The 17,958-nt window shown below is 32.7% G+C and overlaps 2 protein-coding genes across 6 annotated transcripts in view; one reads left to right on the top strand and one right to left on the bottom strand.

Annotated features, from left to right (window-relative positions):
* Positions 1-13,993, top strand: part of Top3alpha (topoisomerase 3-alpha) — a 27,828-nt gene extending 13,835 nt beyond the window's left edge. For 3 of the 4 annotated variants that reach the window (XM_074171346.1, XM_074171345.1, XM_074171348.1), the window contains 6 exons: positions 437-557; positions 615-759; positions 6,098-6,460; positions 10,962-11,212; positions 13,565-13,769; positions 13,889-13,993. In XM_074171346.1, the coding sequence (XP_074027447.1) occupies positions 437-557; positions 615-759; positions 6,098-6,460; positions 10,962-11,212; positions 13,565-13,769; positions 13,889-13,920 (1,117 nt within the window). In that variant the 3' untranslated portion in view covers positions 13,921-13,993. The remainder of the gene's footprint in view (positions 1-436; positions 558-614; positions 760-6,097; positions 6,461-10,961; positions 11,213-13,564; positions 13,770-13,888) is intronic. The other variant, XM_074171347.1, reaches the window with a different exon arrangement.
* On the bottom strand, positions 13,914-17,420 carry LOC111503112 (protein chibby homolog 1). 2 transcript variants are annotated; one of them, XM_074171350.1, is made up of 3 exons: positions 17,056-17,420; positions 14,145-14,260; positions 13,914-14,062 (listed from the first exon to the last, which is right to left on the bottom strand). In XM_074171350.1, the coding sequence occupies exons 1-3, from the start codon at positions 17,099-17,101 to the stop codon at positions 13,991-13,993; spliced, it is 234 nt and encodes a 77-aa protein (XP_074027451.1). In that variant the 5' UTR covers positions 17,102-17,420; the 3' UTR covers positions 13,914-13,990. The 2 variants fall into 2 exon arrangements, with proteins under 2 accessions (XP_074027451.1, XP_074027450.1); XM_074171349.1 differs by having other exon boundaries at positions 16,557-17,420.
* Between the last annotated feature and the right edge of the window lie 538 nt (positions 17,421-17,958).

Below are 17,958 nucleotides of genomic sequence, written 5' to 3' on the forward strand. Positions count from 1 at the left end.
TTTAAAGAAATGGTGGCATATGTCCAGTAGTAAAGCCAAGAAAATAAGGAATCATTTTTTTAGAAGTGTTTCTTGAATGAACAACTGATGTAGTTCATCTCGAAATAGCCAAATTTGTGTATATTGAGCCAAATATCTATTTGTTTTAAATGGACTTCTATTTGTTAGTGTATTAATTGTGAATCTTCATTGAAATATATCACAGTTGTATCATCAGCAAATAGTACAAATTTTCCAGGAAGCTGTAATTCCGAAATAGAATTTTTATAAATGAGAAAGAGTAAAGGTCCTAATATAGATCCCTGTATTGAAATTTCAAGGGTTCGTTATCTTTTTGACCACATTTCATCTCCAGATGATATGAAAATGATCAAATTATTATTTTTGTTTACAAAATGAAGTTTGCTCTTCAGTAAATACTTCTATATTTTTTCAGGAATAAAAAAAATGGACCGGGTCAATTTTTATCTTGTAATGGTTATCCAGAATGCCGAAATTCGATCTGGTTTCCAACCACGGTGGAAAAGATAGAAGTTCTAAATGAACATTGTCAATATGTGAGTTATTAATTTTAGTAGAAAATATTATATAGTGTCATATTTGATTTTTTTCAGTGTGGTCCAACATATAAAAAACTCAAGTTGAAGTTCAAGCAAAATCTCTTTCCGGGGGAACCTAATCCAAATGTCTTGTGTATTGGTGGATGTGATATTAATGTTTTAGAAACACTGGATATCAATTTGTCATCGGTTGCTCAAAGTTTGTATACAATTTCTTGTTTTCTTAAATTTCTCATTGAAATTTGTTGGTTACAAAATTGTCTATATAATTTTTCTATTCTCATCCGATTAATTTTTTTCCTAAATTTTCAAATGCATACCTATGCTGATGACACCAATCTAATTTTTTCCACAAAAATTGTTGATTTTTTATCCGTTGAACGTTTTTTAAATAATGGTGTGGATGACCTATTCAAAATATCAAGAAATCACTGTGTGAACATCAACCCAAATAAATCATCAGCCATAATTTTTGATAATAAGAGGGACCGGAATAGGGCCATAGTTAGTTTGTCGATTTTTGTCAATAATCACAACTTGGAATATAGCGACAAAATAAAATGCTTGGGGTTGACAATTGATTGCAATTTGAGGTTCATTAGCCATGTTAACTGTGTGACCCCGAAAACATATGGTCTACTAAAACATCTATACCCTCACAGATATTATCTTACTAAACATCTGAAGATTCAACTGTGTGATTCACTTATTTTATCAATTTTCAACTATGGTAATATTGTCTATGGCTAGAAACTTCTTCCAGGATCCAAAAAGTTCAGAATGCCTGTGTCCGATTAATATTATCGCTGAACGAAGAGATCATGCAACAATATTTTTAAACAATCTTGGGTGGCTGAACATGTTAAACAGAAAGAAACATCACCTGTATGCTTCGTTCACAAATTATTGAGAAACCAATGTCCAGATTCCCTCTACTCCAAAATGAATCCACGTCACCAGTATCACTCTAGAAACCTTTGTAACATCAATATGCTCACCCTCCCGCATCACACTATCTTTTTTTCGAACGTTCTTTCTCTTACAGCGCTATAACCGAGTACAACTCATATCCTGATAAATTTAAATTACTATCCTTATCTGAGTTTAAAATTAAAACGAAAGCTATCCTCTTCAGTAAACAATGGATCTGCCTGAATTGAATTGAAATGAACCCAATTAAATTATTCAATTAATTTTACTTCATTGTTTTTTTTCACCTACATGTACTTTTGGTTTATGATTTAAAAATCTAGATTAGGTTTTTAAGTTATGCTACTGTATGACTATTTATACACACATGTATATAAATATTTTTGGTTGAGTGGTAGAATAGCATAAGCTAAACTCCGCCAAGATAAAAATGAATACCATTTATTATTGTTATTAAATATTTCATTTGAAATTTTCGAAAAAAACTGTTATAATGTTTGGAAGGTTTGTAACATTTTTAATATACTAATCTTATTAAATAATTCAGTGCCACATTGAACTTCAAATATGAGACTCTTTTTTTTTTTGTACCTTGAGAGCTGTCTGACTTGTCCATTTAGTCCAAGTCTCCAGAAAACACTGCAGCCTCTTGGGCGTTCATTCTCCCATCTTCTCATCACACCCATTCCATCAGTCTCGTTCCCTGTACTAGTTTGTACAGGTTCCATGTTGGATGTTCGTCATATTCTTCTGGGCGTAATTTTGTACGTCCATATATTGCCTGCCTCCTGTGATTCAGTGCCTCACATTCGCATAAGATGTGTAGAGCTGTTTCTATCCCTTCGTTGCATAATCTGCAGCTGAGGTTTCCTTTGTACATTCCCATTTTATTCTGATGTCCTCTAAGCGGGCAATGACCGGTTACTAACCCTGTAATTATTCTGAGCCAATACCTATACCTACTATATTGAAGTAGTTCTTCGGTTCTTTACTCGGACGGTTCCCTAATGAAGTTTCTACTGTGTTTGTTGCCAATACTCTGTGTGCTTCTTATTGGTCCATGTCCTAATCTGGTTTCGTACCAATGATTTTGGTACCCCCAGAGCTGGTTCTGGACCTATATATGAAGTTGATGATCCGTGTCTAGCGCATTCATCAGCTTTATCATTACCTGTGATTCCTGAATGCCCTGGCACCCAGTACAAAGTTAATTTGTTCCTGTTTGCAAGTTCATTCAGTTCTTCATGGCATTCCCAGACGAGTTTTGATGTCACCTTCGGGTTTGTCAGAGCCCCTAGTGCACTCTTGCTGTCTTTAAAAATATTGATCCGCTCATTTCTTTGAGGTCTCAATTTGATAAGCCTTGCACACTGCAAGATAGCATACACTTCCGCATGAAAGACAGATGTGTCTAGTCCTGGCGGATAGATGTAGTTTAGATTTCTATCCGCTCGGTATATTCCCCCATTGTCACAAAGTGTAAGGGAGGTAGATTCAGGAGTGTCTCCAATGCAGCTGTTGGAGTAGTTCTCATTGCTCCCGTCATTCCCAAACATGCAAGTCTTTGCATCTTGCCTAGTTTGTTGATGGAGGTCGCCTGCTTCATCTTTGGCCACCAGACCAGAGATGCGTATGTTATCATGGGTTTAACCACTATCGTGTATAGCCAATATACCATGTCTGGTTTTAGCCCCCATGTTTTTCCATAGGTGCGTCTGGCGAGCATCAGTGCTACCTCCGCTTTCCTCTTTATCCTGTCCAAGTGTTGGTTCCAGGTCAGTTTGGAATCTAGTATTACTCCCAAATATTTAACCTCCCCTGACACTTGTATTTCTTCACCTCGAAGTTTTAGAGGTCCGAGACCCTCCGTTTTAGTCCTCTTGGTGAATGCTACTATGGTCGATTTGGATGGGCTTATTTTAAGCCTTTCTTCTTCGGTCCATCTTGTTATAATGTTCAGGACCTGCTGCATGCATCCCTTCACTACATTTTTGTATTTACCCTGGACTAAGATGACTAAGTCGTCTGCATAGCCCAGTGCTTTATACCCATTATGGCGTAGTGTGTTTATTGAAGAAACTGATAATACAAAATATAATAATTTCCATGAGACTTTCTTTCACCATTTTAACAATTCCTTTCCTTTAACTTTGATAGGACAATATAAAACTAACAATACAAACTGGGTAACACCGGAAGTTTTTAGAGCTAGAGAGCAAGTACTGTTTCTATATGACTTTTATAAAAACCACCCGACCGAAAATAACAAAGCTGCATATAGACTTAGTAAAAATGTATATAATAAAATGTTAACGTACTCACGTAAAACTTTTAATGAAAGTAAAATTAAAAATTCTGAAAATGTCAGTAAAACTATTTGGAACATTATAAAAACTGAAACAGGGAAAAAAAGTACACAAAGGGTGTATCCAAAAAACATAAGTTTGAATAATTTGAACTTGTCATTTATCACCCATGCTGAAAATCTAGTAAACAGTTTACCAAACAGTTCAAAGGATATAGAAGAATATTTAGGCAAAACGAATAATACTGGATATTCAATGTTTTTTAGAGCAATTGATAGATATGATGTTCTAGCCGTGATACAGTCGTTGAAAAACAAGAAGACTGAAGATATATATGGAATAAGTGTCTATGTTGTTAAACAATGTGGTCATTTATTGTTGGACGTTCTTGAAAATATCATTAATACCTCTCTAAATGAAGGATGTTTTCCCTCAATGCTTAAGTTGGCAAGAATCTCCCCAATCTATAAAAAAGGATCTCCAGAACTAACTCAAAACTTCAGGCAAATATCAATCTTGCCTTGCTTTTCAAAAATATTTGAAACTATTCTTTATAATCAACTAGTTGATTACTTCGATAAGAACAAAATCCTGAGTCCTCAGCAGTATGGTTTTAGGAAAAATATGTCCACTTTGGATGCTATCAAGTCATTAACTCGTGCTATAAAAGCTAGTTTTGAAAGAAACGAAAAATTTTTGGGAATCTTCATAGACCTAAGTGCAGCTTTTGATTATGTTGATCATGACATACTACTGAGGAAAATGGAGTACTACGGAATAAGAGGAGTGGCACTGAAACTAATCAAATCCTACTTGTCCAATCGATTTCAAGTAGTTTGTATTGAAAATCAGAGAAGCACTCCTCAGATAATAAGTAGGGGAGTTCCTCAGGGATCAATATTGGGCCCCCTTTTCTTTATTATTTATATAAACGATTTGCCAAATATGTTCTCCTCAAATATCGAGACAATTATGTATGCTGATGACACCACATTTGGCATCAGTATCAATAAAGGGGAGTGTCCGGCTACAATACTTGGGGAAGTTATGGAACAAGCAAAAACCTGGTTCTTGACAAACAAGCTCATACTCAATGAAAAAAAAACTAAAAGTCTCATTTTCGAATCCAGGCTATTCTACAATGTAGAAAACGACCTAGACATGCTGCACACTAAATTTCTGGGTGTAGATATAGATGTCAGGCTATTATGGAACATACATATATATATATATACAATTTGCAATAGACTAAATAGTGCAGTATTTGCTATAAGAAAAGTTAAACAACTTATTAACCAATCCGCTGCAATAACTACTTATTATGCACTGTTCGAATCCATTATTAGATATGGCTTGTATGTCTGGAGCTCGGCAGCTCAGTTTCATTTAAATGCTATATTCGTCATTCAGAAGAGGGCTGTAAGATGTATCATAGGAGCTAATTTTGAAGACTCCTACAAACCAATCTTTAAAACGTTGAAAATAATGACACTTTACTCTCTGATAATTTTTGTAAAGTTACTATATGTCAAACAAAACATTAATAATTACTCTGTTGTGTCCGATATACACGGTCACAATACTAGAAATAAAGATAATTTGATTTTACCTCAAACCCGGTTACAAAGAATGGACGATACTATTGATATTAAAATGTACAATGCCCTACCTTTCACAGTACGTTCTCTGAACTATAGTAAATTTAAAAAACATTTAAAGACATTACTTATGGAAAATCCCCTATATGGTATTGATGACTTTTTCCATTCACTCCCGGGACCATAGAGCAAAGATGCCTTTCACGATTGTATGTATGTACTGTATTATTATTTTTATTGCACTGTATCTTCTGAAGATTTTATATTTTACTTTTGGCATATGTTAATTTGATGGTATTTTGTGACATGTTCTAAAGCTGTAGCTTTGTTATGAACCAAATAAAAAATTTGAATTTGAATATGGACATAGTAGCTCGTCCATTACAAGGTTCCATAACAGAGGGGATAGAACCCCCCCCGCCTGAGGACAGCCCCTTGCTACCCGTGCCACGACTGTTTCCCCCATAATGGTTGATGGGACTCGTTAATTTAATAGAAAATGTCATTTCCGGTAAATTATTTTTCATCTGCTTTAAAGGGGTACTCAAAAATATGAAATTACTCTAGAAATAATGTACTTTTTATGTGATGGAATTGACCGATACTTGATGAAAATCCATAACATGTTTAAATTACACTATGTAAGATTTTCACTAGACAGTTTACAAAACCGCAAACACTTTCATCTGCATGTTTCTTTTAGGAACTGTGTCAAACAATGGTGATCCTAATCTCCGTAATCAAACCATACTGAACAACACCAATGTGCCTCAACAAAACAATTTCAATAACTTTGTACCTAGAAGTAATCGTGACAGTGGTTACAACGATAGCACAAGTATAACAGAGTCTAATGTTTCGAGGAGTAACAATCAAACAAGAAACAGTTCGTGGATATCTACCGATTTAACGAGAACTAGTCAGTCGAATTCAACGAGAACTCTGAATTTATTGCCAGGACCTTCGCGGACTAGTTCTGGATCCACAGTCCAGGAAGGACATATTGTGTGTGGCTGTAATAACGACGCTAAAATGCTCACCGTGAGAAAAGACGGAGCAAACAAAGGTAACTAATGCGAATTTTGAGTAGTAGTAGTAAACTTTATTTTTGGAATCCTAATATACAATATATAGTTATGCATATATAAATAATTTATACACATATATAATTTTTACAGTACGTCATGTATTATAATTTGATATATTCTAATAATAACTTTTTGAATACTTTTAAGGAACTTACATGTTTTATTTTATCAGGTAACTTATTGAAGCTATCTAGATCTTTAATGAACAATGAATTCATTCCACTCTTATAGTTTGTTCGGGATATATAAAATGTATTACATGTTCACTATTTCGAACTAAATATCTGCTGAGATAGGCTGATTGTATCCCACTCGTGATTTTGAAAATAAAAATCATTCTCAAATAATACAGTCTTTTATGTACCACATGCCACTGAAGAGTATTCAACATAAATTCAATGCATCTCAAAATAATTCTCATACCTCGATTTTGTAGTTTCTGCAACTGTCCCATTTGATTTTGGTTGAATAGATACATCAGAGTGGTACAGTAGTCAAAGTGTGGCCTTATTATGCATTTGTTACATAGTAGTCTAGCAAAGGTTGATACAGATTTTGGAATTCTAGAGAAAAATACATTTTCTTACATATCTTTTTAATGGTATATTCAGCATGCTTATTCAAATTTAATTGATGGTCTATATATAATAAATCCTAGGTACTTGATTTCATTCACAATTGTGAGTTGATTATTGAATATGCCGATATCAACATCGTTAGTATCAATCTTTATTCGATTCGAATTTGAAGTAACATTCATTGCCTTGAGATTTATTGATATTCAATTTGAGTTTATTTACTTGTAGATATATTTCGATGCTCTTTAAAGATATAATGATATTTTGTACAGCTTCTTTTAAATCATAGTTTTTTGTATATACAAGGGTATCATCAGCAAATGAATTAATATGGTGTGAACCAGGTACATAGTTGATATCATTTATATAAATAATAAATAGCAGTGGCCCCAAAACACTGCCTTGTGGTATACCTATATCATTGATAATTTGTCATTACATTACAAATTTTAGTCCTTCGACTTCTTTGCTCAAGATAACTATCTAACCAGTTTAGAAATATAGCAACAATATATTCTTTCATATCAATAATATTTTCCACTCTGTAACTGTTAGTTGTAACGCTGTTTCGCATGAGTGATTCTTGCGAAAACCAGACTGATTTTTTATGAATAAATTATTTTCATTAAAGTATGTAACTAGTTGTTCATATACTGCCAGTTCCAGTACTTTCTCAAGTGTTGGAAGACTATTAATTGAACGAAAATTACTTGCATCACTTGTATTATTTATTTTCGGAATTGGAGTGACTGTACTAACTTTGTACTGGTTTGGAAACAGTCCTGTGTACAAGAAAGTATTTATAAAGTTCAATATTATATGCCCAGGCACATCAAAAGTTTTTTTAAGAATTTACTATTGATAATTTCACTTGTATTTACTTTAGCAAGAGAAAAAATTATTTTACGTGAAATGAAGGGGTTGAAGAGACAGTGTATATCAAACTGTCTTAACAATCTTAGGGTTGTTATATCAGAAACAAGGGCTACTTTCGTAGCAATCACTGAGCACTGGCAGTCGACAAATAGTATGAATGTCTATCAACTGGAAAACTACAACCTGGTATCTTCTTATTATAGAACAACCAACAAAGCTCACAGTGGTGTGGCACTATATGCCCTTTGTCCCTACAAACCGGTGATTAAGACTGATCTAAACATGTTAAGTGAATAATATCTGTACGGCAGCAGAATTCAAAATGAACAATATGCCGTATGTTGTCTTTGTCATATACAAACCCCCAAGTGCAAATTTCTCCCACTTCATCAAAAAAATGGATGTGTTACTAAAAAAAGTTACTGAAGAAGACAAACTTGTGCTGGTCGCTGGTGACTTCAATATTGATATCAATCAATCAATTTATTCATTGTAAATGAAACATTACAACGTCGTTATTTCCTTAGTATTAAAATTAAAATACATATACACAGAGATGCACAGATCAAAATAAAATAAATATATACAAAATTATCATGCACATGTAAACCTACAAGAGATGTAGTACATGTATTATTCATTTATAAAGTCTTCTATTGAATAGAAACATTTTTCTATTAGGACATTTTTCACCCAGATGGAGAATTCATTCGAGCGTTTCTTTTTTGCAAAGTCTGGAATTTTATTATATAATTTTGCGCCCCAATAATCGCATCCTTGCTGTGTTTTCTTCAATGGATGAAGAGGAACTTGCAGTAAATCTTTATTTCTGGTATCATAGGAATGATTGAGTACATTTTTTGAGAACATCTCTGGATTTGCGTGAGCATATTTTAGACAACTATATATATATGCACTGGGAATGGTGAGGATTCTATGTTGACGAAAAGCCTCTTTGCAGCTATCTCTATATGCAAGTCCGCATAGAATTCTGATGGCTTTTTTTTCGCTGAAGAAATATTTTGTTTGAATCAGAACTTGTGCCCCACAAAAGGATTCCGTAAGTTGCTATGCTGTGAAAGTTTGAAAAATAGGTTATTTTAGCCGCTTGATGTGTTGAAATTGTTTTCATTCTCCTTATACAATATATTGCTGAATTAAGCTTCTTACTCATTTTGCTTATTTTTACCTTCCAATTTAGTTTTGAGTCCAGATGTATTCCAAGGAATTTTAGTGATTTATCCTCTGTATTGTTTTTGTTTGACATCATTAGCCTTTGAGTTTTTTCTTTGTTTAGCAGGAGTATATTTGCCGTAAACCAAATATCTGCTTCGGCTAGAACTTGCTCTGTCTGTTGTCTCATGTCACCTTCATCTTTGCTTTTAACTAGAAAAGTTGTATCATCCGCATATACACTTGATGCATAAACCTTGATATTTTCGAGAAGATCGTTTGTGTAGATGATAAACAGAATTGGCCCTAAAATAGAACCTTGGGGCACTCCTTGAGTTACCGGAATTGTCTGAGATAGTGAATTTTTCCACCATGTCGATTGAAAACGATTTGACAGATATGATGAACTCTGATGAAAACCCAAAACATAGAGAAGTTATGAATAATCTACTGAGCTCCTATAACGTGCAAATATCTATCAAAGAACCAACTAGGGTCTCTGATACTTCCTCTGCGTGTCTAGATAACATTAACGTATCCAGTTATGCAACTTATGAATCGAAAGAGTTAAAAACAAATATATCCGATAATTATGCACACTATGTGTGCATACAAGAGCAGATAGTTTTGAACCCTAAAGATAAATTGAAAAGAAACTACAGCAAAAAAACTTTGAGATTTTTTACAAATTACTCACAAACGAAACCTGGCTAAAGGTATATGAGGAAGCATCAGTAGACAACATGTATAATAATTTTATAACGTTACTCTCCACATATTTTAACAAGGCATTTCCTATGAAACAAACTAAAATAAACACTCATATAAAACCACAATGGATAACTGACACAACTGATCTGCAGCAAGCTTAGTAGAGTTTGCTACTCTCTGAAGGAACTCCAAAAAGTCGTCAATCAGACACAATCATGTGCTACGGAATTATATTCTGGGGTGGCACACACTATCAAGAGGTCTTTATAATCCAAAAGAGACCAATTAGAATTCTAGCTGGACTGAGAGTAAATGAATCTTGCAGAGGATATTTCAAAAATCTGAACCTTCTAACAGCTGTATATGTGTTTGAGTGTCTGAACTATGTTTTCAAAAATAAATCACTATCAATACCTTATGGAAATGACCACTCGCACCACACAAGAAATAAGACTATATTCTGCTACTCTCAACATAAAACTACACTCCTAGAAAAAGGCTGTTTTTATGAATGTCTAAAACTTTACAACTTACTTCCTCAAAACATAAAAGACATTAAAGTGCACAATGTATTTAGATATAAACTAAAACAAATGCTCATTGCAGCTGAATCATATGGTTTAGAAGATGTGGATGAGGGCACTTTCAAGAGATAACTGTCTCAAGCAATATGATATATGTTGTTCGTAATCCTTTAAAATTTTTTAACAAAACACTTCCTGATGTAATGGGATGAAAATGTACACTATTCCTTTTGACTTTTACTATACAAATTTTGTAATTTGTCCCTTGTGGGAAAATAAATATTATTATTATTATTTGTCAATTTTTTCCTGGGCATTGAACGCAATATAATTCGCATATTTAACACTATATTTTATATTTACAACCATTCGCCTTAGCGTCCCTGTTGTCCTAGGATACTATACCCTCTTACTGTATTAATACAGTAATACAGATATATAATCTAATGATTATATATATATATATATATATATATATATATATATATATATATATATATATATATATATATATATATATATATATAATCTAATGATTATATATCTGTATGTTCAACAGTATTTTATAATTAGAAATCACTGTATCTTGTCTTCTAAACTGCTTACTTATATTTTAGGACGGAATTTTTATAAATGTGCAAGTGACACCTGCGGATTCTTTCTGTGGGCTCCTGATACAGACGGTGTATCTAGTGCGAGTAATCAAATCCAGAATCAGATTAATCAAAATTCTGAACCGAGATGTAATTGTCATCAACCTGCAGTGCTAAGAACTGTTAGTAAAGCTGGCCCTAATACAGGAAGAAAATTTTATGTCTGCTCAAAACCAAGAGGTCAAGGTTGTACTTTCTTCAAATGGGCAGATGAGGTAATGTTGATTTGTATCAAGTTTTATCACCTTTCTTAAATTTTTTTTTTGTTGATGGGAGAAGTAAAACGGAATTGCTTCTACTTCAGGAGTCACCTCTTGCAAAAATGTTGAAAGATTGAAATTGCGTTGTCTAAAAATCGAGATACATTTCGAGTGTTGGCATCGCAATCATATTTGAATGATGACTGACTCATTCCTAATGAATCGAGTTTATTTATAGGTTATTGGGGTATTTCCTGGAGTCAATTTCAGAAACTGGCAAACACGCATTTGGTAATTTGTTGCGCTTATGATATCTGCATATGGACATTGTATTGTCGAAATACAGAAGTCAGATTACTATGCTCAGAGGTGGAACCTTTGCAGGCCAGTGGCGTAACATAATGTTATATTTACACTTCACGCTGACATGGCTGAATGGGTTTTTGTTCATGATATATCTGGTTTCTTTGAATTTCCTTTTAAATCGATATTCTTCTTTGTGGTAATCTCTGTCTTAGGCCACGCTGGATAAGTAATGCTTCAAAAAGCTCCTCTTTTTGAAGCCACGTTTTCAGTAGTGTCAGAAAAACACTCAGAGCAATAAACAAATTAGGTATACCTCCTTCTGAACCTGATGTGAAATGAAATCAAGGAAATTCTTCGGCATTGGCTGTTTTGAGACTTGTTTTAAGATGGTTTGAAGTTCCCCATATAATTCCAAATGCTTCTGCTACTCATACTTTTTTTGTGTTGCTTTTGATTAATTGATTGATAATATGTTTATTGTTTAAGAATAAAATTCTTGTTACAAACACAATGTCATAAATAAATTTTAATGTAAACATGAGTAGGTATATGATGTGAAGTATAAATGTATAAAATGTAAATCATTAAAATAAAATATAAACTATATATACATACATATGGAAAGGTAACATGACAAGAACTAGGACAACGAATAAAAATATGTTTTTCACACACAGTGCAATCGCAATTTCCACACATTCTAAATTACAGGGCATCGTCAAATGTGATAAAAGGAGTCTCTTTGATTTCATTGGGAAGTTTATTGTATATCCTGATTCCATTATATATTAACGAGTTTTGAGCCAAACATGTTTTTGGAATTGGTAGTACAAAAATCCGAATTGTATCTAATGCATTTGATGGAAACGCTTATCAACTGAGTTTATTGCTGTGCCAAGAAATAAAATGTTGTCTCAAGTTTCTCTTCAATGTCTTGGATTGGTTCAACTTTTGCATTTCTGCAATTCTAGCTTCTACCAACATCTCAAAACCTGATGAATCTGGATTCATTATCTGGACTACTACGTTACAATCAGCGAATATAGAAGTGTGAATAATTGTAATTGAATGTAGAGAGAAATACTATACCGAAAATTTTCACAACTAAATTCAAACATGATGATCTTGATCTTGACGACACTAACCGAGACGTTATAACAATGAAAGAATTCAAATTGTGTCAAATGTCAAGTATCTGGATGTAATGTTGGACAACTTTCTGAGCTTTATTGGACATTTTGATTAAATTCATAAAAAAAAACTGGAAAAACTTGATATTCTTTCACTCAAATATCTACAGAATTATCAACTGAAACCAAAATCTCTGTTTATACTTCAGTCTTCGTAAATTGAATGTAACAAAAGTTGCAAAATCGTAGTATAATAATTGGCTCACCCCAATAACGACACTTACATGATTTTCTATTGAAAAAAGTCTTTTTTATTTTAAATTAATTTTTATATGTGACAGATTTCTTAATTATTACCTTTATGATTGGGGCCAATTCTGATATTACATATTTATAAGTGTATATTATATCCAGAGGCTTTATTTATATTAGTCATGGGCCGAATATTCGTTTGGTATATGGTATTCGGCATCTTTTTCACTATTTGTTTTTGGCCTAATCATTCGGTTTTAGTGCAAAATATATTCGGTTCGAGTATTTCTATTTTCTTGGCTACACGACACAGTATAGAACTAAAAGACAAAACTTCTTATGTAAGATTTATATTATATTATAAGTCAAAGAAATTCTATGAAGAATGTGTTGAATATAACAATTGAACTTCAAATCAACATTTATTTTTAAACTGAAAAACAATTTTTTTTATACCTCAATCAAATCAATATTTAAACCGAATATCCGGTTCGGTAAAGATTAAACCAAAAAGTATTCGGTGAAACCACCACTATTTGTTGCATCTCTAATTTATATCAAGGTTCGAAATAATATCTTCACCTTCTTCTTCACTTGTTGGTTTCAGGAACATTGACCAAGAATCTAGTTATTATAAATAACACCAAAATAGTTTTAGTAGTAATGACCATTTTTTCAGCAGGATCAAGATGGAAACAATGGTGGAGATGATTGGGGAGGGGGCGGGGGTGGAGGGGGCGGTGGAAATTTTGGTAATAGAAATAATAATTCTTGGAGGGGAAAACAGCAGGGAGGAAGTACTAACAATAATGCAAGAAACAATCCTGCACCACATAAAAATCAAACTAGAGCAAAAAGAAAATGTGGCATCTGTGGACAAGAAGGTAAAATGATTAATGTACCGTTTTGATTCTATTGAAACATGACTTGATGTGAAGGCAATATATCTGTTGAATTAAATTATTATTATTCAATTTTTTTAATAAATTTCATTCTGTTTTAGGTCATACAAGAAATAGATGTCCAAATAACTAGTGACATATTTTATTATTCAGTTAATGTAAAAAACTAGACTTAAGAACACCAATAAATATATTTTTGAGCTTTATTTTCTCTTATTTTTACTTTTTTCTATTTCTGTTTTTTGAATTTCCCCTTCTGCAGTAGTTTGTGTTAGCTGCAAATAAAATATAATTAATTTTTTTTGTATTTGTTCACAATAGGGAATGGAGAAACTCATAACATTCATGTATACCAACCATATTAAGAATCATTTCATATTTCAGCCTCAGTAAATTATTTTCTTCCTCCAACTCTTGCAACTTTTTTTTCAACTTTTGCTTCGATTTGTAATTAATACCATCCTGTCCGGATTCTGCAAAATGGAAAATATCATTAATTTGAAACTGCCCGTTTTTTCTACTCTTCATTGCATCACACACACGTTTTCTCAACCAGTACCACCTATCAAAGCGGTGGTTACATTCAAGTACATACTTTAGCAAGAGCATATGTTAGACTTGATACTCTCAAAGTACACATCACAATTTTGTCGTTTCTTTGAATAAAACATACATCAGGGTGTTTGCCTCAAAAATCTTAGTAAAAAAAAAATCAAGACAAAACCGTACCTATCGGAAAACATAATTGATACACCTATTCTCTTCGTTCCCTCACTTCTCCAGAGTTACCTCATGAAATTTTTTAAATTGGAAGGTCGGTTTAAATTTCACGGGTTTGTTGAGTCCGATTGTTAACTTTTTCATTATATGAGTATACATACACACGTGGTGAGACCTAGAAGTCTGCCCTATATATGTTTTGGAACAATCCATACATGAAATTTTGTATATTGTGTTCAACACAATATACAAAATTTTGAACTTTATGGAATTTGAATGGATTGTTCCAGAACATATATAGGACAGACTTCTAGGCCTCTTATTAGTTGCATAACTTCACACGTGATTGCAGACGAAATGTTAATTTTTGCGCATTGAGTGTACACATCAATATGGAGGATTACAGAATGGATTTCAGAAACCAAAAATTTCAGATAGGGAAACCAATTTAACTAAAAGAACTTTTTTAGAAATATCCCACATCAATAACAAATAACGTATGAACAACAACAAGAAAACAGATCTCAACCATTTGAGCCAAATTTATACATTCCTACTTAATTACAAGAGATATGAGAGAAAATCACCTAGTATTCAGAATTTTTCCGCATGACACTGTGAAATAAGTCAAAATTTGATTAAATTGAATGGGTTAAATTTTTGGGAAAATTTTTGACTTATTTAAAAAAAGTTCATGTTTTTTTTGTTTCCTCATTATTCTTTTGTTTTTCCATATTTATATCTTTTTAAAAAATATCTTCCAATCTACTTTAGTTGCCCTGACGAAGGTAATAAATTTACCGAAAGCTTGACACATAAAGAGTCTTCTTTCTAACAGCCCTATCAATCCAACTGCAACCTCACAAAATAAATATCTTTATATTGAAGTCAGTCAGGAATACTTCTCATAAACGACCATTGTTTGAGGTTAAACATGAATTTATACAAAAATTCATCACAGATACCGCCGGAAGGTACTTTGAATAAATAGTTTGTACATAGAGCAATGATATTACATTTTGTGAATTCAATTTGTGAGTAAATACTACAGTTCATTTCATCAATATAAATAATTACGGTTTAATAAAAGTAGTCAAAAAATTCCTGATGTTTTGGATATTTGGAGCCATATGTTCTCATCCTGAACAACTTTTCTTAGTAACATTTCAACACTTCATCAACAAAAAGAAAAAATTATGGTTAGCAACTCAATTATTTGGAATTCATAAACATAATTCATAAGCACTAACAAGCCCGTTTAGAGCTTCTGTGATTTCTTGTTTATTCATACATAAGTCTTATATAATTCATGTACATTGGCAGGATGAATAAAATAAACTTTATTATTATTATAAGCATTGCTGATGTAACCTACTAAATGATCAGATTGACTTGATCTATCCGCAGGTTTTCAGATTAGCATACCCACATTAAAACAAATCAACAAAATTCAGGTAATAAAGTCATTAAGGACAATGTTTTTGCCGACAGTGGTTATATAGGTATAAAAGGGTGTACATTGTTAATTATTTCAGTTTGTTTTCTTTTGAAAATGTCCTTGTAGGATGAAACTGCAGTAAAGTTAAATACAAAGTGGTATACTATCATTGGAAGTTTCAATTCTCCTTTTTCATGATGACCTACCACATAGTAACAGCTACATTAATCAGTTTATCGAAAATGGTTTTCGCTTCACCATCAAGACTGATTTCATTTTCAAAGTACAACACATCTTCTGTAACATCAACTATTATCTCTACTTTTATAAACTATCAACATGTGAATTCTTTCAGAAGTTGGCTTTCAATGTATATATTAATGTATAATTATTGTATAATATATCTTCGTTTATAGTATTGAGGTTTCAAAACAAATTTTCAACTCTTTACTTGAAAGTTATGAATGCTAATTAAACAGATTTTATATAATTTTCTCAAAAAGAAATATGAATTTCCGAAAATCTTGCAACTCATCTTTAGTAAATTAGTGACTACATTCATTGTTATTTGAGTATTTATATTGCTTAGTATCAAAAGTAAAAATACTTGCGTGGTATCCAATCACCCCTTTCAAATAAAAACTCATTTTCTCCCAGTTTAATGTGAACTGTTTTGTCATCAGACACTAGTTCATTTAAGGATTCTTTAGAACCCCCTAAGTTTTTTCGCCGCAGTGGAGTTTTCTTTAGAGAAAATTTGTTTCCAAAAATAGGCATCGTCAATAATTTTCGGAAAAATAACACTTGTTTGTTTTGACACTGGACGTGTCCTAGCAACGATTTAGTTAGCAGGCACCATATTTGAATTGAAGGGGTTATATTTTTAGGAGTGATTGATTTTTGGGAAAGAAAGTTTTTGGTTTTCTACTACTGCATCTTGATACAAAAAAAAAACCTTTCCAAGTCGAAAAAACAGCGAAAAGTTAGGAATTTTGTAAAATTGTCACTTCAAAATTTGTGGACTGTTCTCTTACTCAGAGTATAGGATCTCTAAGTTATGCATGTCCGGAAATCCCAACCTTCTCCTGGTTATTTCCTTTTTCTCATTACCTCTCCGTTTCTTTTCTCTCATTTTTATTATTTTATATTTATTCATTTTTTTACTATTATTTTTCCATTTTCTTCACGGCCCAACATTTCCCAACTTTTTCCCAAGTCGAAAAAGCAGGGGGGACGCTCCCCCTCCCCATGGCAATGACCCTATCTCCATTATTTCCTTGTGAAAATTGAACAGGTAACTCTATCTTTTATTCAAAATTGAAAAAAGTATTATCAATGTTATTTTTTCATTTGCTGTTTTCATGTGCTAACACAAGAGCCTTATTTTTAGGTTTTCTTGGCCTTTGCTTCCGTACAGAGTAACACTAGTGTGGTACTCTGTACGGAAAATTTTTGATGTGGAGACCAAAAAAAGTCTATACTCAAAGAGTACACTGCCACAGTATTTCTGTATACAAAGTACTGTGACACTGCCAAGGTATGCTATGACACTGCACTCTTTGGTGGTGGTGGAGGCAACTTATGGTAGGATAGAACAATTCTGTGGCTATATTATTGAACCGTGTTGCCAAGTCTCTGAAAGTTCTACTTACATAAAAATTTACACTGTTACAGGGTTTAACAGTTATTCTGATGGTAAAGAATATTACTGGAGTTTTTTCCCAACACCAAACTGTTATTTTAACACCTCAACACGCGTTTCGATCACCAAGTGGAAGATCAAACTAATCATACTTACAAAGCTATCCTTCTTTATACCATAGCTACCTGTTCTAGGTACCTGCATCTTGAGTGTCTTAAATTAATTTTACAATGTGTCCTTATGTAATAGTCAGGTAAATCTAATAATTGAAATATTATAAGCTATATAAAATTAATTTCACATATTGCCTTATCTACTAGTCTTAAATGAATTTTTACAATGTGTCCGTATGTAATAGTGAGGTGAATTTA

Source organism: Leptinotarsa decemlineata, unplaced genomic scaffold (genome assembly GCF_025532065.1).
Source record: "Leptinotarsa decemlineata unplaced genomic scaffold, Ldec_3_MD MMD2_tig00000010_RagTag_RagTag, whole genome shotgun sequence".
NCBI lineage: Eukaryota > Metazoa > Arthropoda > Insecta > Coleoptera > Chrysomelidae > Leptinotarsa > Leptinotarsa decemlineata.

Bases quoted from the DNA above. Each gene is read 5' to 3' on its own strand.
- LOC111503112 (XM_074171349.1), bottom strand. From the start codon at position 16,722: ATGCCTATTTTTGGAAACAAATTTTCTCTAAAGAAAACTCCACTGCGG. The intron at 14,261-16,556 runs GCAAGTATTTTT...TCCATTTTGCAG, and splicing joins AAGGGGTGATTGGATACCAC to AATCCGGACAGGATGGTATT. The intron at 14,063-14,144 runs GTTGGTATACAT...TTTTATTTGCAG, and splicing joins ATGAAATGATTCTTAATATG to CTAACACAAACTACTGCAGA.